The sequence below is a fragment of the Mobula hypostoma genome, chromosome 16 (genome assembly GCF_963921235.1).
Source record: "Mobula hypostoma chromosome 16, sMobHyp1.1, whole genome shotgun sequence".
Taxonomy (NCBI): domain Eukaryota; kingdom Metazoa; phylum Chordata; class Chondrichthyes; order Myliobatiformes; family Myliobatidae; genus Mobula; species Mobula hypostoma.
The window spans coordinates 46,963,432-46,986,754 of NC_086112.1; the positions used below are offsets into that span (position 1 = coordinate 46,963,432).

Genomic DNA, 23,323 nt, shown 5'->3' on the forward strand with positions numbered 1-23,323 from the left:
AACCATACGGTAAAACGCATTGTTTTTTTCAACAACCAACGCAGTCTGCAGATTGTGCTGGAGGCAACCTGCTTCCCATGCCAACAAAGCATGCCCACCATTTACTAATCCTAACCTGTACATCTTTGGAATGTGGGAAGAAATCCACATGACCACAGGGACTAAATTTACCCCATATGAACAAATTATGTTGTGGAACACATTCCAACATTTTACTCTCCCATTTCTCTGCCTCTTTTTGACCACTGATATAAGTTAAAATACTGCATCATTATTGAAGAGATCAATGTATAATTATTAAGTCATTAATTTGATATCTTGCAATTAAATCTTTGTAATAGACAAATGGAGCTAATTTTAAATGTTTCCTTTCAGATAGAAAATGGTTCATTACAAGAAAGGTTACATAGAACAGAAGAAGACTTAATGAAAAGATTAAGCATTACTCAACAGGTTTGTTTATTGCAAATCTTGATTGTGGTAGTGTCATGACAGCATAAATGGAAACATGAAGGTCCATTGCTGTGCATCATAAATTAGAAGTTTACTTAATCCCTGCTTGAACTGAAATGTTTGCCCTGAGAGTTTAAAAGCAGGATATCTTTACCAGTGTAATCTTCAGGGTTCACTCTGCCACAGTGTTCTGTTATTGTCTGCTTCAGTTGACATGCAACATTTTGAAAATGAATAAGGAATTGTTGTGCACACTTATACCATTTGCATTCAACTTTACCTTTTGGCTTCTGGTATTGATGGCATTTCTCATTTCATGTCAATCTTCATCCCAGAGGAGTTACAACATTTGATTCATTATTGCCAAAAAGTGAAACTGTAAATAAATTCTCTTTGTCTTTGAAAGACCATACATAATTCATACTGGCTAATGATGCTCACTGCTTTGTTTTCATGTTTAGACCTTAGCAGAAAAGAGTAAGGAACTGGACAGATTACGTAATGAATGGACCACACATACTAACTTGATGACAAACAAACACAGCCAAGAAGTTACTTTGGAACGGGAAAAGGCTTTACAGGTAAGAGAATGTATGAATTCATTAAAGGAGGATGTAATTCAAAAATAACTAAATGTGCTCATATAATGAGCAATACTGGATGGTTTAGATAGATGTTTGGCTAAAAAGGAGCTTAAATGCACTTTCGGAAGTCAAATACTACAGCACAAATGGGTGCTTTCTACAGTAATCAAAACCCTTTGTAAAATAAATTACTTGGAATTATTGCTTAGGAAACAACATTATTCCATAAAAGAATGGATGAGCCTTAGCCTCACTGCTTGCTTTCTAGTAATGTTTCTGCAGGCACCAACAGATCGATATATTCCCTCAAATTTGAAAACGTTATGTAGATAATGGCCCTTCTTGCAGACAGAGCAACAGTATGGACACAAAATTCATGTAACTTTTTCTAATAATTATTGAATATAATTATAAGGTTTCCTTGGAGGATGGTAGTTGTGAATTAATGATTATGGAGCTGTTTCAATGTGTATTTCAAAGTATTTGTCCTTGCATATTGTTTGTTCACAAAAATGCACCACTCTCTTTACTCCCTCCCCTACGATTAAATTAATTGTAATCTGACTCAATGGTTTTGTAGAATGGGTTTCAACACAAAATTCAAAATTGTTTTTTAAAAATCTTGGAAAAATGATAAGGCTTCCATTTAGTTCATGTAGAGCATATCACTTTATGTTCACAAGGCTTTTAAGCATAGTATTTGTCTTTCGTTAGATTCTTTTTCATTTAGATTTATAATCGGTGAATATTAGTCCAAAACTACAGATAGGAAAATAAAGTGGTTAAGAAGCATCCTTGATTAAGTTATTGGCAACACTTTAAAATGACTATATGAAGAAAGAAAGTATTGAATTGATTGTATTAAGGCTATTTAGGTTGCTTTCATGAACCTTCAGCAAACTATATGTTCTTTCACTATCATTTTAATTTTACTTATGAATAATTACATTTTTGGTACGTAGAACATTGCTTGCATTGCAGTGTTAAAGTAGCAATGATATTATTTTCTCTGTACTTTAGATCTTTATTGTAACCAGTTTTATAACCTAACTTCCTAGGCTCAAACGCACTACCAGCAACAATGGGAGCAGCAAAAAAAAGAAATAGAAGTCACAAATAGTCAAACAGTACAACATCTTGAAAGGAGGATAGCGGAAATAGAAGCTGTCAACAAGGATCTTACTGAAAGGAAATATAAATCAGAATCTGCAATACGAGAGATGAAAGCCAAATTATGCGTCGTGGAAGAGGTTGGTTAAGTACTTTTCAGTAGTTTCAAGTTTTAAACGTAAGTTTTAACAATGCAATCACATTTCAAGAAAATTATTTTAAACCCATTGGTTTAAAATGAGTAAACCAGGATCCTTCAATGGTGAGGTAAAGCAGGCCCTTCAGTGGTGCTGCTTTGTAGCACTAAGTCATATTAATTAAAGTATTTTGGATTTGATCCTGGACTTCACTGAGTCAAATGTTACATTTTCATGTAGTTTTTCTTTCTTTGAAATAAATATCTTATGTTTGTCTCTGTCTGCTGTATTTAGGAATGTCAAAGATCGAAACAGGAAGTCATTTCACTGAGGCGAGAAAATGCCACTTTGGATGCAGAGTGCCATGAAAAGGAAAAGTTACTGAATCAGCTGCGTACAAGGACTGCAGTGCTGGACCAGGAAGTTAAGGATAAAGAGCAAGTGGTTACAAGGACAACAGAAGTCTGTGAAAGCATGCAGGAGCATAAGGTATTAAAAGCCACACAGGTTTTAAATTCCTGTCAAATTACATAATTAATCTGCAATGCTTGATACTAATATGTTGCTTGATACTAGATTTTTTTGTCTCGTAATTTGTGCACTTAAGCAAAGGTGATACATGAGGACCTAACCTGGTCCCAACATATCGATGCAGTCATAAAGAATGCAAGGCAGTGACTATACTTCATTAGGAGTTTGAAGAGATTTGGCGTGTCAACAAATACACTCAAAAACTTCTATAGATGTGGAACAGACTCGATGGGCCAAATAGCCTACTTCTGTTCCTATATCTTATGTACGGTAGAGAGCATTCTGACAGACTGCATCACTGTCTGGTATGGTGGGGGGGGGGGGCGGCCGGGGTGGTGGACCGAAAGAAGCTGCAGAGGGTTGTAAATTTAGTCAGCGCCATCTTGGATACTAGCCTACAAAGTACCCAGAACATCTTCAAGGAGCGGTATCTCAGAAAGGCAGCGTCCATTATTAAGGACCTCCAGCACCCAAGGCATGCCCTTTTCTCACTGTTACCATCAGGTAGGAGGTACAAAAGCCTGAAGGCACACACTCAGCGATTCAGGAACAGCTTCTTCCCCTCTGCCATCCAATTCCTAAATAGACATTGAACCCGTGAACGCTACCTCAAAGATCAAAGAGGTTGAAGTTCAAAAGTTAGTGCTAAATCTGATGATTGATTATTTATTTGTGTGCAAGTGATGAACATAGAGTGAATTTTTTGCACAACCCATTCTGGTTTTGCTTCTCCACTGCTAGAAACAGTAACAGAGCTGATCTGTAATTTTCTAGTTTGGATACTTAGTTTTTTGTCTTCCCTGTAGATGGTAGAAGAAATAAACTAGTAGTGGGCAATAGAATAAAATGTTTGATATTACCACAATATTTCTATATCTAATGATTATCACTCAATAGGTCAGTCAAATATTTATGGCCTTAAATTTAGGAACTTCTTTATGCAGATGAAAATGGATTGTCTACTATATGAGTGGTATCCCTTTGGTGTTTTGTGTATAAGTACTCCTTGATTGTATGTCAACTTCTCAATACTGGAAAATAATTTCTGAAGAACAGCTCTTAGCATATTGCCATTGATATGATTAATGAAGCAGCAGTTCATGTTACTGCTACACAGTGTAAGGCTTGAGCTTGATCCTGTGTAGAGCTTTTACATTCTCACTCTACAGCTTTCCTTCCATCTTCCAAAGACAGGCTGCCAGATTAATTTGCCACTAAGTTACTACCTGTTGAAATTTTTTAAAAGTTGTGAAGGGAACTAATGGTCAACTGTAAGAGAAGAAAAAGTATCCAGGGGTACAGGGAAATAAGATGGATTATGGGACTAATGCTATCAATCTTTGGGAGCCAACGTAGATATGGTGGTTAAAAGAAATATAGGTGTAATTTTTAACAATACCACAGACTCAATGTTATGGGGCATTGTCAGATGGGATCAAAACTTTTATTTTTAAGCTCTTTTTACTCGAAATTTGCCTCCAGTTTTGCCTTCATCTTTCTAAATGGTTGGTTGTTCTACGCTATCAAAACAGAGGGATGATGAATATACAGTTAGTCACCCGATCAGTTTGCTGAAAACACGATGTACTGACATTGTCACATTTAACACTGAAATTTATTCCATTTATCTCTGATTTTATTTGAGGCAGAGTATAACATACTGAAGTGACCGCATCACATGTGGATAAATTTCCATTTTTTGTTGTCGTGTAAGGCTAAAGCTGCTTCATGTTAATGACATTTCTGTATTTTGTTGAGCTTAAAATCTGAAATTGAATATCTTTTTATATTCTGATCTATTGTTGTCATACTTTATTCATTCAAGTGTCCTATTTTAAGATCACAGAATTTTGCTGATGTATCTAAATGTCAGTATGATGTTTGCAAAGGTTTGTAGAACTTTTAGGAGAGACCACAGTGTCTGATTTAGCAAGATCTTAGAGAATTTGATTCTTCCATTTGCAGAAAAATCTAGAAGAGAGCTTGGAACAAAAACAACAGCAAATGGGAAAACTAGAAGCTACTGTGAAATCTCTTTCAGAAGAATTATTAAAGGTAATAACTGTATGTCTTGTAATACCGATCTAATTTTCTAAAAAAATTTTACTCTTTCCACCATTAGTGCCGTATGGATGTAGTGCTTCTCATCTACAAAATACACTGCAATTACATGGCATGGTTCCTGCAATAACATCTCTCAAACTTGTGAGATCTTCCGCCAAGAAGCAAAGGGGCAACAGGCACACAGGAATATCACATTCACTTTCCTGGCTAGGAAATATATTGCTGTTCCTTCATCTTTTAATGCCTAATTCCTGGAGCTCCCTTTCAAGTAGTGCTGTGGGAATAACATGGGTGGCAGAGATCTGTTTTTAAAGCAGTTTTATATATAACTTGTGTTAAATTAATATTAAGCAAAACTTTGGCCCTAAATAACTCTACATTAAAACTCATAATGTGACAACAGATTGTGCAGACAACCTGATGGTTCAGCATCTGACTCACTCATTAGCTTGGATAATGAGCTGGGAGCATGGCCAGAGGGCTTATATATTTCCTGCTCCCTTTCAACTCATCCAGGTTTACTGAAAAATCTATTGCACTGCTATGCAATACAAGAGGAGATTTCAGATGGTGGGTGAGTCTAGAACCTGAGGGCACAACCTCAGAATAGAAGGACATCCATTTCGAAGAGTTGGAGAGGAATTTCTTTAGCCAGAGGATGGTGAATCTGAAATTCATTGCCACAGACAACTGTGGAGGCCAAGTCATTGAGTATACTTAAAGTGGAGGTTGATAAGTTCTTGATGAGCAAGGGCATCAAAGGTTCTGGAGGGAAGGTAGTAGAATGGTGTTGAGAGGGATAATAGCTATGGTGGAATGACGGAGCAGGCTCGACGGGCTGAGTACCCCAAGTCTGCTCTGATGTCTAACGGTTTAAAAACAAAGTGAAATAAAAGCATTAATAGGGATAATTATTTGAAAATATGCCACTCTGGCTCTACCAAAGTCCCAAGATTGATGTTTATCAGTGTTCAAAGTACATTTACTAACAAAATATGTACATTAAATGGGCTGGCCCCCTCTTATATATCGCAGACCTTCTAACCCCTTATTCTACTTCCAAGTCCCTCAGGTCGGCTGACCTGGGGCTCCTGGCTGACCCAGAATCTATATTTAAGTTCAGGGGTGACCGCGCCTTTGCTGTTGTAGCCCCTAGACGTGGAACAGCATTCCCCTCCCTATCAGATCTGCCCCCTTCATTGACTCTTTTTAAGTCCATGCTCAAAACTTACCTTTATTCACTAGCATTTGAATCTTCCTGATGTGGCTGATCTTTGGCTTGTGTCTAGGCTCATGTGTTGTTTATTTTGTGCCTGTAAGCTGTCTTCCCTGTTGTTTATATCTGTGTTTCTTGTATTTGTGATTTTAGCTACCTGTTATGGTTTGTACAGCACTTTGGTCAACATGGGTTGTTTTAAATGTGCTTTATAAATAAATTTGACTTGACTTGACTTGACATTATATAACCTTGAGATTTGTCTCCTCACAAGTAGCCATGAAAGAAGATTAACACCCAATGTGTAGAGAATAAAAACCACATCTTGTCCATTTAAAAAAATAAAATAACCCAAAAAAAGACCGAACACCCAATGTGCAGTGAAAAGATCATGCAAACTGTAACTGCAAGCAAACAGTGTTTCTGAACTGAAATTCGCAACGAGAGTCCAATTGTTCAGTGCAGAGCCGAGTAAATATAGTGGAGCAGCGATCTGAACCTGCCCATACCTCACCTTGGGCCTCGACACCCTGACTTTTTCAATCTGGCCCAGTGCTTAAATCTCCGTCTGAACGATCATCGCTTCAAGCTGTGATCTGAACAAACCCATACCTCACCTCAGGCCTCATCACCCTGACCTTTTCAATCTGGCCAGGTGCTAAAATCTCTATCCAAACTACAGGTTCTAACACTTTGAGCAGTGATCTGAACGAGCCCATACCTCACCTCGGGCCTCGACACCTGACCTTTTCAATCTTGTCCAGCGCTTAAATCTCCGTCCAAACAAGGGGTTCTGCCACATGGATGTGCCAGACTTCACTACCTCCATTTGGCCTGTAAATCTCCATCCAGACATGTTCAGTTGCATCAATACGCTTTGGGGCCTGGACCCCACGCTTTGTTCGGCCTTTACCTGACCTTTCACATTCTTCCACACCCTCGGCAACGGGCCTGCCGCCTCACCTTGCCTAAGTTCTACCACATTGAATTGCCTGCAGGTCCAGAAGGAAGTTATAGACCATTGCTTGCAGTGATCGTTTGCCAGAAAAACTATGATTAGCAAAGTATTTAGTTGCTATCCTTGTTTCTTTAGCCACCAGCCAGAAGTCGCTGAGGTTCACCAACATCATCTTAAACTGGATTGTATTTCAAAAACGTTTCCTCCTCCTCTTCCACTGCCATCCCACCCTGGAATTAGCATGACTTATTAGTGAAGGCCCAGAAATGTGATATCTCAGGAATGGGTGGTACAAAGCTCCTGACTAGTGAGGTGAAAAGAAAAACAAATTCTTAGTCTGACATTTGGAGTCCTTTAAAATGCACTTCCCTCAAACAATGCATCATTAACAATACTTGAGACTATATATTTATAAAAGCAGGAACCTGCATACCAGTTTGCTGCCTTACTGGTATCCTTTACTTTCCTTGGGGTTCAGAAGTCTGTTGCTCAGATTTGAAAATAGTTAATAACTGAGCATCTGCAGAGACCGAGAAACTGTAATGAATTACAATTAACGTCAAGACCTAATCTTAAACATCATGATAGTTGCTTTTAGAAACTTACTAATAAAAAAAATGTACTTGTTTGCTATTTTAGGAGTAATTTAGATGTAAGTTAAACTGGAATCCATGTTTTACAATCACATAAAAAAGTCATCACATTTTTTATGCAAGTATAATGTGTATTATGTTTTTGTTGTAGGCTAATGAAATCATCAAAAAGCTTCAGGGAGACATTAAGAAGCTGATGGAAAAAATTAAACTGAAAAATGCAGTTACAATGCAACAAGAAAAACTTTTAGGAGAAAAAATGCAAATACTCCAGAAGGAGCAGCAAGAACTAGCAGATGTACAACAGGTCCTGAGGCACAAGGAAGAGGAGGTAATAAATCTTGATTTGGTGGATTATAGGCTATCCCTATATTAGGATGGGGTTGGGGTTGTGTTCATAGCAAACTATCTGTACTGCAATTTTCTGTAAATCAAAGCCCTACAACCAGCTCCTGAACTGGTTTGAATCACTTCATTCATCAATAGTGGAGGTGGTGGATGCGGGTTCGACTTCAACATTTACGAGAAATTTGGAGGGCTAAATGGGAGGGATAAAGAGAGCTTTGGTCTGGGTGCAGGTTGATGAGAGAAGGCACTTTAATAGTTCGGCACAGACTAGATGGGCCAAAGTTCCTGTTTCTGTGTTGTACTATTCCATGACTCTATGACTACTCTGAGCTGATTCTACAATCTGCAGACTGTCTTTTTCTGCAGACATTTTATTTCTGGTTCTCAGTTATATATTTATTTGCACATTGATGTTTTGTCAGTGTTTGTTTATGTATAGTTTTCTGTAAACATCTATTGTATTTCTTTTCTCGCTGTATGTAAATGTCTGTCAGAAAATGAATCTCAAGTTGTGTGTAATTTTGTAAGGGTGAATTTCTTTAATATAAACATCCATAACACAGTAGTTGTATGTATGTGTGTATGTATATATATATATATATATATAATCTCTATATGAATTTTGATCAGAAGGATGGAGGGTGGGAAAGAGAAGTGTTTGTTTTAGGATAAGTTTTATTGAAAATGTTGGTTTTAACTTTTTTTTAGGTTTGCAAGTTACAGGAGAAGTTAGATGCCACTGTCACAAAACTAGAAGAAAGCAAACAGCTTCTAAAGACAAATGAAAATGGTTAGTTCTTTGACAAGCAATATTGAAACAATTAGAATTTGACATACTTTGCATGTTAGAAAGTAATATAGCATGTTTCAAGGGGGTGTAATCAGAATATTAAACCGCATGAGATATTAGGACTTAATTTTGACAATATAAAAAAAGAGGATTATAGGGCAGAGGTGGCTTGTTTTTAAATTAGTGCAATAACAAAACCTTCTGGCCAGTTTTGTGAGGCCACACTCACAATCTCACTCGGCTGAAATGTTTGCAGAGTATTATGTAGTAGAGGTGGTGAATGCCTGGGAGAGAAGTTGGTGTTTTATTGATAATGCATTTGGTACCTGCAAAAACTGTTGCCTTTGAAGTGTGAAACAGGAGATAATCAATAAGGCCCAACAAAATAGAGTCAAAATGTAGGTAGACATGCATGTATGTGTTTCCCCCTGTAGCTTGAGGTTGGCTAATTTGATTTTTGGTTTCACCACCAGTTAATGTAGATTGAGGTGCTTTAGTGCAATCTGTACTGTAAACATTTTTTTAATTAATAGAAACCACAGTGTGTAACTGATTATAAACTGGGTAAACTTTATTAGTTACAATTGAAACTAGTACAATTTTAGGAATAAATCAAAGTTCAGGTTTTTTAACAACTTCATTTACTTTTGGAGAAAAAACTTTAAAATAGAAGTTCAACTATTTAACTTTAAAATATTTTAATGAGAATTTAATTGTCCACAGTAATATCTTGGTTGAATAAACAACTGAATGAAAATAAATTAGCATCTCTGCAAGAAACTCCAGGGTCCTGTGATCCATCATCAGTATCTAGTGGCAATCTGTCCAGGCCTGGGGGCATGCAAAACAGCATGGTAAGTAAATCAATAATTTGTCTGGATTCATTTTTCAGAATCTGGGCATTACTGGCATGGCTAACATTTATTGCTCATGAGACTCTGCTCATGACAGATAATGAGTTCAAGCAAATTTACACATTTATTATCAACTATAGTCTACTTTAAGATGCAAATTAATAGTGAAAGGATAGATGTGGATTCAGTATCATATTTTAACTGTTGATTGAAATATTAGCATAGTTAAACCTGCTGTCTGTTTTCTTTCCAACTATTAGCTTGGTTCAGTGGAAATGTTATTTTAATAAGAATGTTTATGATGTTTATTCGGTGAGCACAATTTGAAAGATGGCTTGCCTTTCTAACATGTTACCAGTGACATATGAGGCAGGGAAGTTGTTTCCTTAGATTGGCTTGCTGCCCCCCCCCCCCACCCCCATTGCCTTTAATAAGAGCAGGTTACTGGCATCCAGAAGGTGCAAGGCTATCCAGTCCCCCCTACATAATCTCAAAATGAGCACTGCAGATAAAGCATTCTTCCACAGCCTAAATGCAGGAACGTTATGTGTTTTTGGATGGCAGCCAGAGGGGTTTATTTCTGCCAACAGCTAGTTTATTTTTCAATGAGTCTCGATCCTGTATGGCGATTTTGAATCATGAGAATCAGATTGGAAATTCTGAAATGCACAAAGCAACACACTAGATGGAATGACCTCATCTGTTGTTATCAACATAGAACACAGTGATTATGGTATATAAAACAAGAATGTTACTCTCTTCCTCTTTAAAACTCTAGCAAACTAATTTGCATGTTTACCACAACAAAACTGTCAGGCCTTTGACAGCTCATCAATAAGCAATATTAGATATTAAAAAAAGTTGCCATTTTATTGGGATTGTGAAAGTTACGATTCCATGAAAAATAAGGAGTGCTATAGGACAGAATATGATATGTATTATAACATAAAAATACCATTAAATTTTTTGTATGATCTGATGGAAAATGTGTTGCATTTGTAATCTGTTTCATCTGTGGATTTGCCACTCAACCTTTAAAATTGCCTCCTTATTAACATTCTCCCATTTCCAGTCAATTCAGTGACATTTTAGTCATTGGTTTAACTTTCATAAACATCAATAACTTGTGAATTCCAAAATGAGACATGGTTTGGTTGCATTAGATGAGAACCTTGTATGAGAACCCAGCTCATTCCTTGATTGATAATCCTGACTCCCCAGTACCTGGGAGACCAAACACCCAAGGGTATCAAACACAATATCCTCTCCAGCAAATCCAAATTTACTTAACAGTTGAAAAACAATTTTTCAAATGCTGTAATCAAGATTCACAGCGAATGGACTGACTGCAACATCGAGTGAAGAATATACATGTTCTCTTTTCTCTCTCCTCCCCCCCCCCCACAGTTTGCCATATTAACCAATTCATTTCCTTTTGTTAATCCTAATAACTATAGTTAATTGACAGCCATACTATCTCAACATTTACTGCTTTTAAACAGCAGTTTTGGAATGCATGAAAGATTTTAATTTTACATGTCTAATGCTGAATTTTCTTAAGTCCTTCATGCTAATACTGTACTGTTGCTTTTCCTATTACAGCAAACTTTGTACCCTCCTTTCTCTGTCTTGATGCCGCAGACTGCCTCCTCTGTTTCGCCGTCAGACAATTACTCTAAGAGCTCTGGTTCTTCTGTACGAATGAATGCTCCACTCCTGAGGCCTGGTGTATCAAGGCATGGTCTTCAGGCAGGCTTAATTTAATTTTATTATTCGTACTTTTCTATGATGATATTTTCAAATTCATTGCATTTCCAAATCTTTAATGAACGTTAACTATTGTTGCAACCCTACACTATCTTTGAGTTACCTAGAACAATTCCACTGCAATTACACTTCTTTAAAAAAAATGTGAATACAAGTAACTTAATATCTGAACAATGATTTGTTGGCTCTTGTGTTCTTGGACATCTATTCTTATTAATGTTAACCTTGCAATTTAATTGGAGACAAAACCAAAATAAATCAGTGAAAATGTGACAAGAGCATCTTGCATTACTCTTCCAGATGCAGATCAGTCCTGTGCAGCTAAATACTAGTACCTTTCCTGCAGCAGCCCCTCCATCTTCAACACCAGCAGCAACAGCTCTCCCCTCCAAAAGGTATGTGTAGACAAGGGGGTGAAAAGCTTAGGAAAGTGGTGGAGAGTGAAAGAACTGATATTCTTTAATATGTTTCATTACTCATCGTTTAAAAAAATATTTTTGTTAACAAATGATTATTTTACCATGATTCCATGAATAACCTTTGGGCTGGTCCAGAAACTGGCATTTCAAGAGTTTGACCTCTTTGGATTTTCAACAAATGCACCTTACCTAATATTTTTCAATGTAATTAACTAACTAGTATTGCTTAATGGCAACGTACTTGGCTGGCCTCAAAATGTCCTCTGGTTTTTTGGAGCATAAATGTTTATAGTCTGATCTAGGTAGTGCATGGAAGAGTACCTGTAGCTTATCTTTGAAATGTAATACAATAACACTATGATTTTGGCTATTTGGTAGGCTGCTCAGACTGCGGGTAATGGAGTTTTCTTCACTGTTATTTACAAACTAGCAGATATGAAGTCACATCTATAAGGACTAAGAATGGACTTAATAGAAGATCTACGTGTAGCATTTAAACAAAAGGTTTAGCTCAATGAGTTTTTTGAGATTGAAAGTAAATGCATCTCTCTGGCACTGAATTTAATAATTCTACTATCCTAAAGATTGTGCTTTTGTGCCATGATTCAAATTTAGGGCTACATTAAGTTGATCGCCTGCTGGCCTTGGAGCTTCTAAAGGAAATAAGTGGGGACATCTTGTGTACCATATCTTATCCAGTGACTAATCTTGTACATGGGTATCAGGTGACAATAGGTTGGACACAACTAAAAGCACGTCCTTAATCTGCATCTTTGCTCATCAAGGAAGGGAACTTTAATATTCATTCTTGCAAAACACTGTACTTTGAGAAAAAGCAGTGTACTTTGAGGGAAAAGCAGTGTACTTTGGACGCAATTAATCTTTAAAATGAGAAATAAAATGCTTTAGTTTCCTCTGCATTCCAGTGGAAGCTAATCCTTATTGTAAAGATTTTATCAGAGCGTCTTCTTGCTGAGGTGTTAATTTCATTACAGGCTGCAATAGAATTTTGGCAAGAACTATGTTTGTGAACTAACCTCAGCTACATAATCTAGTCAAAGTCTTGTATTCTGGATGACTGAGTACATTGTTTGATATGATAATTATACAGACAGGACTGCAGAATGTTTTGTTAATGGTTTTAACAAATCAGAGTACTGTAAGTATTTTGTCAGTGGCTTTGAACTTGGCCGGTTCAATTTAACATTGTCCATAGTAGAACTTTGTTTATTTCCTGGTCCAAAGATCATTGTAAAAGATAACAGGCTAAAATAGTATAGGCATTGTTTTTAAAGACCCTCTGTAGCATGTATGCAAAAAAAAGCTGTAATCTAAAGTGTGTATTCTTTATTTTCTCTAATCTGTAAAATGAAATGTTTAGTTATGCCTGTAGAATGTTATCTTCTGTCTGGTTGTAGTTTGAACAATTCCAGTTATTGTTCACTTAAAAATACCTACTTCTTGCAGTGAACCAGTTGGTTTAGACCAGAAGTACTTACAAAAGAGGGAATGCAGTAAACCTGTGTTGTCTCGAGGAGCATCATTGCAGAAGCCATTTTATCCATCTGGCACAGGTAGTAAAAGTTGAAAATCTGAAATATTAATAAACAAATTATTCCATCTTAAAACAGGTTGGTGTGGGTGTATTTCAAAATGTTTCCTAGTTTCAAAGATTAATGATAATCATGGTAACATTCGTGTGTAAAGTGCAGTCATTTTATATTTATATTTTTATGTTTTTTGGTTTGTTTTAGGAAATCAATTCAAATTATATATCGTAAACCGTACAGATTTGAGTTAATTGAAATTTAATTACAATCAGTTCATTTGTTGCTTTAATGCATCCAACACTGAATAAACAAAAAATGTATATTGTATTCCTCCAGTTAGTAAACTAAACAATTTGACAAAGTCTGACATATGAACAAGTTAAAAAATATAGGGAAACAATTCAGCATTACTTACTTACTGCCTGTTAGTAAGTAAGACCACTTACTAGTGTTTAGGGCAGCAGTAAAGCTCCTCCATTTCTGGTAGTGTTCAGCGCTTCATTCATCATGCCAGTAGCTTCCTCTCGATTTTCACTACTGTCAGCCATGCAAGTCCCAGGTGGAAACACAGGAATAGCGTCACACTCAGATGTAAAAGAGTTCTTCATTGCTGTTTCCATAACAGTTTTCTTTGATCAGTCAGGGTTGTCAGCCCTGGTCTGAACCCCTGAACCTGGAGGACCAGTGAACCACTTATCTGGTCTATACCCTTTGACTTGTTTGGCATGGGTATCCCTACCAAGAGCCAAAGCATAAAGCCCTGACTCCAACCAGCGTGGCTTTCTGGGTCATTGAGGCCTACAAACCTCCAAACCACGATAAGGTTGTGATCTTCTTGAATATAGCATTATATCTTTCAAATTTTCATGATCCACACTATCTTGTCCCAAATAAATGCCACTATTTATCATGGTTCTGAATTATGGACATTGTTAGATGTGAAACCCTTCAGCTTTCCTTCCTTATGGGCCATGAATATATTCACCCAAAGAACTTGGCTGTTATGGCTGAGATTAGTTGTAACCTTTATCGTACCCTTTCAAAGCACGGTTGATGCTGCTTTCCTGTAATGAGGAGATAAAATTACCCAGCTTATCCTAATAAATAATATCTAGCCTAATCTTTTCTTAAATCCACAGACAAATCAAAATTAACTTGTCTTGAAGAAACAAATGGCTCTAGCATTGTTTTCCATGAAAATAGAAAATCTGAGCTTTTTAAAAATCTGATATGTATATCAACATGGTAACCCATTCCTTTCATAATTTAAAATCTCCATCTTCGTCTGTAAATTTGTGATGTCAGCCTCTGTCCTATGTGGTCCTGCTATTGCGGTCATATTCTGACCTTTGATTATCCTTCCTCTTGATCTTCCTGGCAACAACAGTATCCTACTTCACCCTTCATCATCATTTGCACCAAGCATATGGTCATCTTCATTTGCTTTTCCATACGTCTATTCAGGCAGTCAGACCAGTCAGTAATAGGTTAAGTTGCTTTACTGAAAACAAAAAATGCTGGAAATTGGTAACAGGTCAAGAAGTCGTTGTGACACAATAGAAACTGGATTAATATTTCAGGTTGTTGATTTTTTATCAAGTAAGATATAATTAAAGACTTTCTGATAAGCATTCATTAACTAACGTTTAATTTTAACTTTTCTGTTTTATTCCATAACCCCACTCCATAATGTTATTTATTTAGTGCCAACTCGACCCCTAGTGCCAAAGCAAGGAAATTCACCACCAGTGACATCTGCCTACTTTCCAGGACAACAGCCTAGACTCCCTGCATCATGAAGAGCACAGTAATTACTTCTCAACACAGGGCTTGAAGAGAGACAGATAATGAGAAAGGAACAGGCCATCTGAATGTATCACTGCAGGTGCTTGGACCTGTAAGAAACGATTGGACTGGGCAGTGATAATTAGCATAAACCCAGGTGCTCATTCAAACTGCCAGAATACACTTGCCATTCGCAAAATGTAATTTGATTTGTGTTAAAGCAAGTGAGTGTTTTCCTTCTGCACAGGAGGCAGCTGAATACCAAAGCATTTGTTGTAAACTCAGGAGTGAAGATTTGAGCCTCATTTCATTGTAATTCCTGCAAACTGCAGAATGTTTTGAACAATCAAGAATTTGAAAACTAAAATCTTATTTTAACAGTGAAGAATATTAGCTGCTTTCTCTGTGTAGAAACTGAAGATGTCTCTTTTGTTTCCTCCTCCCTCAACAATCACTTTTGATAAATCCTGCTATTTCAATTTACTATATATGTTACTAACTGTGTGGGTTAAGATCCTCAGCAATACTTCCAGTTTTTCATTTTGCCCTTTGGTACCAATATCTTTCGCACAGCTAGTCTTTACTATTTTGCCCAAACTGTACGATCTTTCTTAATCTGGAATTATGTATTTGGTTCCTGTGAATGCTTAACAGAACAACATTCTTTCATACATTTACGTGTATAAAAGTGACATTAAGCATAATAATGGGACCTTTCCAAAATTCAGTGTACACAGTCAGTATTACAAAAACAGGAATGGGTTGGCCCTTCCCAACACTGCACCGAGTACAGAGATGTTAATGTTTAGCACTGGTGGGGGAATCTTTGTCAAGGTGCGAAGTGCAGTCTTGATTATAGGACAGCAGTTATATTTTTGTCTGAAAACTGATAATAAAATTTGGATGCAGTTTGTCTATTGAAAGTGATTCCTAAATAGCATGCCATTAACTAGGCCCTTTCAAGTTGTATAAAAGTTGGAATTATGAACCTTGAGTAGTTCTGAAAGCAATTTAATAAGGTGACAAATGTAATTGCATCAAGGATTTTAAAATGCATCAAATATATAGAATTGGGTCTATTTTCTTACTGTGTTGTAAGTAGTAATTTATGACATGTTAACTGAATGTATCAGTGTACAAACTGTAAAATTGTATTTAAATGATTGTTTCATACATATTTTGAATAAAATATACATACTTTTGCAAAAGCAATTGAGTTCTTAATATTGAAGTTCACCTGGATCAGTCATCTAATGTTAAAAGCTGAAAAATGAAGCAATTGGAAAGAAAACATTTAATTTAGTGGGAGAGCAGTGCCTATATACATACCCTTTTGCTGTCCTAAACTTTTTTTTTGAAGCAAGTATGTGCTGTAGGCAAGGAGAATTTGCCAATGTGGGTTGCATTCAGATTTTTTGACTTTGCATGACTTTATATGCAAGTATCCACCTAAGTGCAGAACACACCAGCTCAATCTGGATTTATCTTTATCCAGTTTTGATAAGATTGTGATAGAACTAAGAATCATAGTGGATCATTTTACCTTTCTAACATAAGAAATTTTCAAGAATTTTACTTTAGCAATTTCACAGAATGAAAAATGTGCGCAGTAGTAATCAATTCAGCCATTTATTTTTTGCACACCAGTGAACCATTGACTTTGTGGCTCAAGCTTCCTAGCTGCTTGTCCATAGTTTTGTTTGTTTGGTTCTTCGATTCTTAAAATCCTTTTGGGCAGCAAGTTCCAAGCCTCACTTTTGAACAAAATTTTCCTCGCGTCTTCCCAGTTCCCTTTACGCTATCAAATTAAATATTTTGTTCTTGTTCACCTGGTTTGGGTTTGTTAATTTTATATTCTTTAATCGAAACTCCCCTGAGATTCCATCATTACAAGGAAAAGAACACCAATCCAGCTAGTCTATCCTCGTGACCAAATGCTACATTTCCAAGTTTGCTGAAAATAGATGGGATTGTGTGTAGGGAGTACAGGGTTTTCTTTTACACAGTAAATAAAGGGGATTATAGATTAACTGAGTGAATAGTAAAGAATATTGTAGATGCAATATAATGTGGGAAAATTTTGAAGTTTTCCACTTTCATGCACAAAGCAAATGGATTTTATGTTTATAAACTAAGAAATTAGGTAATGTTGATCTTCAATGCAATATATCAGTGAGAGATGCAGATGTAGCAAGCAATCAAGTAGGCAATACAACATTAGCCTTTATCACAGGCAATGTTTACACTGGATTACGATTTCTAACTACAAGTGTTTAGAACCTTTGAGAGACCCGCAGTATTACAGTATGTAGTTCTGATTTTGACTGAAAATGACATCCACTGAGTGGCCACTTTATTAGGCACACTTTATTAATACAAATATCTAATCAGCCAATCATGTGGCAGCAACTCCATGCATAAATGCATGCAAATATAATCAAGAGGTTCTGTTGTTCAGACCAAACAACAGAATGGGGAAGAGATGTGATAATAATATATACTTTATTGATCCCGAGTGGAAAATTCTTTCATTATAGCAGCAACATTTAAAAGTAGACTTAACTAATAATAAGGTACAGAATAATAATACACAATAATAATTTACCAATATGTGATAATGTACGAAATTAAACAGACTATTGTACGATGAAGTGTGTTCTCCTGTTTCACGGAGATGAACCGTTGTGTGTGTATGTGTGTGTTCGTCCATCGTCGACCTAGATGAGGACCTCGACACAGTGTCGAGACTAGCGCGTGATTTGGATTTAAGTGAGGAAGAGTTGCGCAGCGTCAGCCTCACTTTCTCTTCCCAATTCCCATCTGGATCCAGTGGCGAGACAGAGTCGAGATGGCTGGAGATGGGACCAGGTGCAGTGGATGACCAGGACATCTTCTGTGTCTTGTCCTGCTCTACATGTTCCACGACGCTTGCAGAGACCGCCTTCTTGACCATTGGACCTTCCATTGGTCTCGTCCGCTCAATCCGCCGGAGTCTGTCTTCACATGCTGGGATAGACAACTCACTATCTCACCGAGGGTTTGAGACCCATCGGCTACCCTCACCTGGTTTAGCCGGCTTGTCGAAGCCGTTGCCCGGGGTGTGGCCGCTGTCGCATGCAAACAGCTATGGGGAGCCACAGGTGAGAGCTGAGTGCCAGATGGGGACGAAAGGTGGACTAATCACCCTGAAAATCCCCCACCAGAGGTGCTACCCCTCCCTGACACCCCATACACCTGTTGTGTATGCTTATTGCATTTGTGGGAAAGGTTTTCTCCTACGATCCTTGTGACAGCATAGCTGAATGAGTCAGTTCAGAAGGATGTTCTGCTGCATATTCAGTAGATTGACTATGGAATGATTGTTGGTGCCAAACGTGGTAGTTTGAGTATCTCAGAAACTGCAAATCTCCTGGATTTTCACATACAATAGTTTCTGGAGTTTACAGAGAAAGGTGTGGAAAAACAAAAGTGATCAGTAGTTCTGCGGGTGAAAACACCTTGTTAATGAGAATGACTAGGCTGGTAAAATCTGTCAGTAACTCAAATAACCACGTGTTACAATAGTCAGTGGTGTACAGAAGAGCATCTCTGAATATGTACCAAACATGTCAAAACTTGAAGTGGATGGGCTACAGCAGCAAAAGACTATAAACGTACATCCACACGTACGTTTGTACGAAGGCATGGGATCCAGGGAAGTTTGGCCAGGTGAATTCAGAATTGGCTTGCCTGCAGAAGGCAGAGGGTCGTGGTGGAGGGAGTACATTCAGATTGGAGAGTTGTGACTAGTTGTGTCCCACAAGTATCTGTTCTGGAACCTCTACTTTTCGTGATTGTTATTAATGACCTGGATTTGGGGGTAGAAGGGTAGGTTGGCAAGTTTGCAGATGACACAAAGGTTGGTGGTGTTGTAGATAGTGTAGAGGATTCTTGAAGATTGCAGAGAGACATTGATAGGATGCAGAAGTGGGCTGAGAAGTGGCAGATGGAGTTCAACCCGGAGAAGTGTGAGGTGGTACACTTTGGAAGGACAAACTCCAAGGCAGAGTACAAAGTAAATGGCAGGATACTTGGTAGTGTGGAGGAGCAGAGGGATCTGGGGGTACATGTCCACAGATCCCTGAAGGTTGCCTCACAGGTAGATAGGGTAGTTAAGAAAGCTTATGGGTGTTAGCTTTCATAAGTCGAGGGATAGAGTTTAAGAGTCGCGATGTAATGATGCAGCTCTGTAAAACTCTGGTTAGGCCACACTTGGAGTACTGTGTCCAGTTCTGGTCGCCTCACTATAGGAAGGATGTGGAAGCATTGGAAAGAGTACAGAGGAGATTTACCAGGATGCTGCCTGGTTTAGAGAGTATGGATGATGATCAGAGATAAAAGGAAGCTAGGGCTTTACTCTTTGGAGAGGAGGAGGATGAGAGGAGACATGATAGAGGTGTACAAGATATTAAGAGGAATAGATAGAGTGGATAGCCAGTGCCTCTTCCCCAGGGCACCACTGCTCAATACAAGAGGACATGGCTTTAAGGTAAGGGGTGGGAAGTTCAAGGGGGATATTAGAGGAAGGTTTTTTTACTCAAGAGAGTGGTTGGTGCGTGGAATGCACTGCCCGAGTCAGTGGTGGAGGCAGATACACTAGTGAAGTTTAAGAGACTACTAGACAGGTATATGGAGGAATTTAAGGTGGGGGGTTATATGGGAGGCAGGGTTTGAGGGTTGGCACAACATTGTCAGCTGAAGGACCTGTAAAGTGCTGTACTATTCTATGTTTTATGTTATATGTACACTTCGCTGGATAATTTTGAAAACGAAGCTTTTTCTCTTCATTTTGACCCTCCATCCACACTGAAATGGCGTTTTCATCTTATTAGAAAGTGAAAATTCAACGGACAGATTTCATGGACAAAAACAGGGAGTGGACCAGACCTGCGATATCTCTATAATCAGAGGAATTTTCTTTAAAAATTACAGAATTCTTACAAGGCTGTAAAGTTGCATGTTTTTCCAGGGTAAGGAGAAAAGTACCAGGGATGATGGTCTTACAATAAAGGGCAAGCCACTTAGAACTTGGATGGATTGATGAAGATGGTGAATGTTACTGTGGAAGAGTTTGTCACTGAATTAAATTGGAACAGATAAGTTAATTGTAGAACATTTCACTAATGCAGAAGATCAGCTATTTTATCTCGGTTTTATACATTTCTAACACAACCTCTGCTCTTATTCATTGTAATAAAGGCAAAAATATTCCATATGCTTTCATCACCTCATTCTTACTTTAAAAGATCTGTGAACATGCAGTCCAAAACTCTTGTCTCTACACTGTGTCCTTTCATTTATTTTGTACTTCCTTTCCTTATTTTCCCTCTGCAAGTACCTTGCCATTTACTTCTCTGAATCAAATTCCATTTGTCACTTTTATCACCACTAACAAGTTCATTGAAATCTATCTAGCTAAAGTCCACATAGACTATGTCAACTGCTACTCTCAACAACATTCATTGCTTTCTCTCAAAATTCATCGCTTTCTCATGAAATTCATTATAGCTAGACAGTCTTTTAAAGTCCATACAAACTCTCTAGCTAATCTCTTAGTCTTTTAATGCCAATTTATGCTATCCCCCAAATTATTTTTACAAGTTTCTCATCATCGATTTGGACTGGTGCTGGCCTATAGCTCCAAATCTATCTTTTTTTAAACCGTTGTCCAATACTAAGCAATGTGCAATTCATCCATTACCCTGCCAGTCAAAAACAGAGGGTTCCGGCCCGAAACGTTAACTGATCATTTCCATGGATACTGCCTGACCTGCTGAGTTCCTCCAGCGTGTTGTGAGTGTTGGTTAGATCCTTTTCATTTCAATTAACTAGATTTTTTTCTCTTCTAAAGGTCCTTGACATGCAGGGGAAATTAGAATTAGTCTGAAACCTCAATATCTGGATTGTGTCCCATTATTCTAACTGTGCTTCTGCAAGTAGCTGTTTACACACATAAAAGTTGCTGATGAACGCAGCAGGCCAGGCAGCATCTCCAGGAAGAGGTACAGTCGACGCCTCGGGCCGAGACTCGAGGCGCGAGGCGTCGACTGTGCCTCTTCCTGGAGATGCTGCCTGGCCTGCTGCGTTCACCAGCAACTTTTATGTGTGTTGCTTGAAATTCCAGCATCTGCAAATTTCCTCGTGTAGCTGTTTACAGTTCTGTTTTGCTGAATCCTATCCCAGTGCAGTAAAATTGACTTTACTCCTGATGTACTTCAGGATAGGTTTGTTCCAATAAGAGGGAAGGACATGGATTGCAAGAAAACCTTGGATGTTGAAAGTGGTAGTTAATTTAGTCTAGAGGAAGTAAAAATACCCAGAAAGCTGAAGTAGGGTGCTTGAGGACAACAGAGGAGCCAGACAGGAACTCAAGAAGGTACTTAGGAGAGCTAGAAGGATCTTTGCTGAATAGTATTAAAGAGAAACCCAAGATATTCTACACATACATTAAGAGCAAGAGAATAACTAGGGAGAGAGTAGGATTACTCATGAATAAATGATGGCACGTGCTTAGAGGTGGAGGATATGGGTGAGATCCTAAATGAGTTCTTTGTATCGATATATACTGAGGAGAAGGACGTAGAGGATAGCAGGATCAAAGTGAAGCATACAAAAATACTATCACAAACAAGAGAAAATCTGCAGATGCTGGAAATCCAAGCAACACACATACAGAAATACTGGTGCATTTCGAGATTAGAAAAGAGGTGGTTCTAGGTCTCTTGAAAAACATTTGAGGTGTCCCTCCCAGTGCCTGCTGGGATATGTTGTACTTCAGCCTATTGAAAGGGGTAAGAGAAGAGACTGCTGGGGCTTTGATCAAGATCTTTGAATCTTTTCTAACCACAGATGTGGTACCAGAGGATGGATGCATAGCTACTATTGTTCCTGTGTTCCAGGAGGGCAGTAGGGATAATCCTGGAAATTATAGACTGCTGAGTCTCACATCAGTGGGAAGGAAGCTAACAGAGTGGATTTTTAGGGATAGGATTTTTGAACATGTGGAGAAGCATGTCTAATTGGGGGGGGCAATCAACATGGTTTTGTGAGGGGCAGGTTATGTCTTACTCATCTGACTAAGTTTTTCAAGGAGTTGATAAAGGTGAGTGATGAGGTGTAGGTGCGGATGATGTTCCATGGAATTTAGTAAAGATTTTCTCAAGATCCCGTATGGTAGGTTCATCCAGAAAATTAGGATGCTTGTGATCCACAGTGACTTGGTTGACTGGATTCAGAATTAGCTTGGGAAGACAGAGTGATGGATAGATTATGGATAGAGGTCTGTGACTAGAGGTGTTTTGCAAGGATCTGTACTGAGACCTCTGTTGTTTGTCATCGTATGGATGAAAATGTGGTAGGGTCGGTGAGTAAACTTGCAGATGACACAAAGATTGATGGCAATGTGGATTCCATAGAAGATTGTCAAAGAATACAGCAGGATATAAATGAATTGCAGATATGGGCGTAGGAGTTTTGAGGTGCTGAACTTTGGGAGATCCGTCATGAAAAGAGAATGAATAGTTAATGGCAGGATCTTTAACAGCATTAATGAACAGAGGGAACATGGGATTCTGGTACATGGAACCCTAAAAATGGCCACAAAGATTAATAGAATAGTTAAGAAGCTGTTATGACATGCTTGCCTTTATTAGTGGAGTCACTGAGTTCAAGAGCCAAGTTATGTTATGGCCTTATAAAACTCTGGAAGTAGACATGCACTTGAGTCCGACTAAACATCAAACATTATCTTTTGCCTCTCTCTTGGCTAGATGGTTAGTTCTCCTTAGGTGAAGAGATGCTGCCCCACCCACTCATGCTCAATGGCTTAATGATATTATGTCCTGCTTAGACCTTGAAAAGATTCATTATTCACTTCTTAATTCCAACATAAAGTTTCATAAAGTATGGGGACCTTTTCTTGAATACTTTCATAACTCCTCTTTAGATTAAGGTTTTTTTTGTACCACAATCCCTTACTTTCAACTTTCTTTCCTGTAAGTTTTGCGGCTTTTTGTTGTGAATTACATTATAGTTTTGGTAGTTGGCATTATATTTTCTTTTTTTATATATATTTACAGCTCTGTGGGGTTGAATGCTCCAATTAACTTTTCTTTTATACATAGAA

The 23,323-nt window shown here is 37.9% G+C and overlaps 1 protein-coding gene across 2 annotated transcripts in view; it reads left to right on the top strand.

The window, feature by feature from the left end:
• sass6 (SAS-6 centriolar assembly protein) overlaps positions 1-16,313 on the top strand; it is a 60,707-nt gene extending 44,394 nt beyond the window's left edge. For both annotated transcript variants that reach the window (XM_063068878.1, XM_063068879.1), the window contains exons 6-17: positions 376-453; positions 915-1,034; positions 2,096-2,287; positions 2,579-2,773; positions 4,781-4,870; positions 7,798-7,977; positions 8,703-8,784; positions 9,508-9,638; positions 11,241-11,387; positions 11,706-11,800; positions 13,292-13,398; positions 15,079-16,313. In XM_063068878.1, the coding sequence (XP_062924948.1) occupies positions 376-453; positions 915-1,034; positions 2,096-2,287; positions 2,579-2,773; positions 4,781-4,870; positions 7,798-7,977; positions 8,703-8,784; positions 9,508-9,638; positions 11,241-11,387; positions 11,706-11,800; positions 13,292-13,398; positions 15,079-15,173 (1,512 nt within the window). In that variant the 3' untranslated portion in view covers positions 15,174-16,313. The remainder of the gene's footprint in view (positions 1-375; positions 454-914; positions 1,035-2,095; positions 2,288-2,578; positions 2,774-4,780; positions 4,871-7,797; positions 7,978-8,702; positions 8,785-9,507; positions 9,639-11,240; positions 11,388-11,705; positions 11,801-13,291; positions 13,399-15,078) is intronic.
• Positions 16,314-23,323: the final 7,010 nt, after the last annotated feature.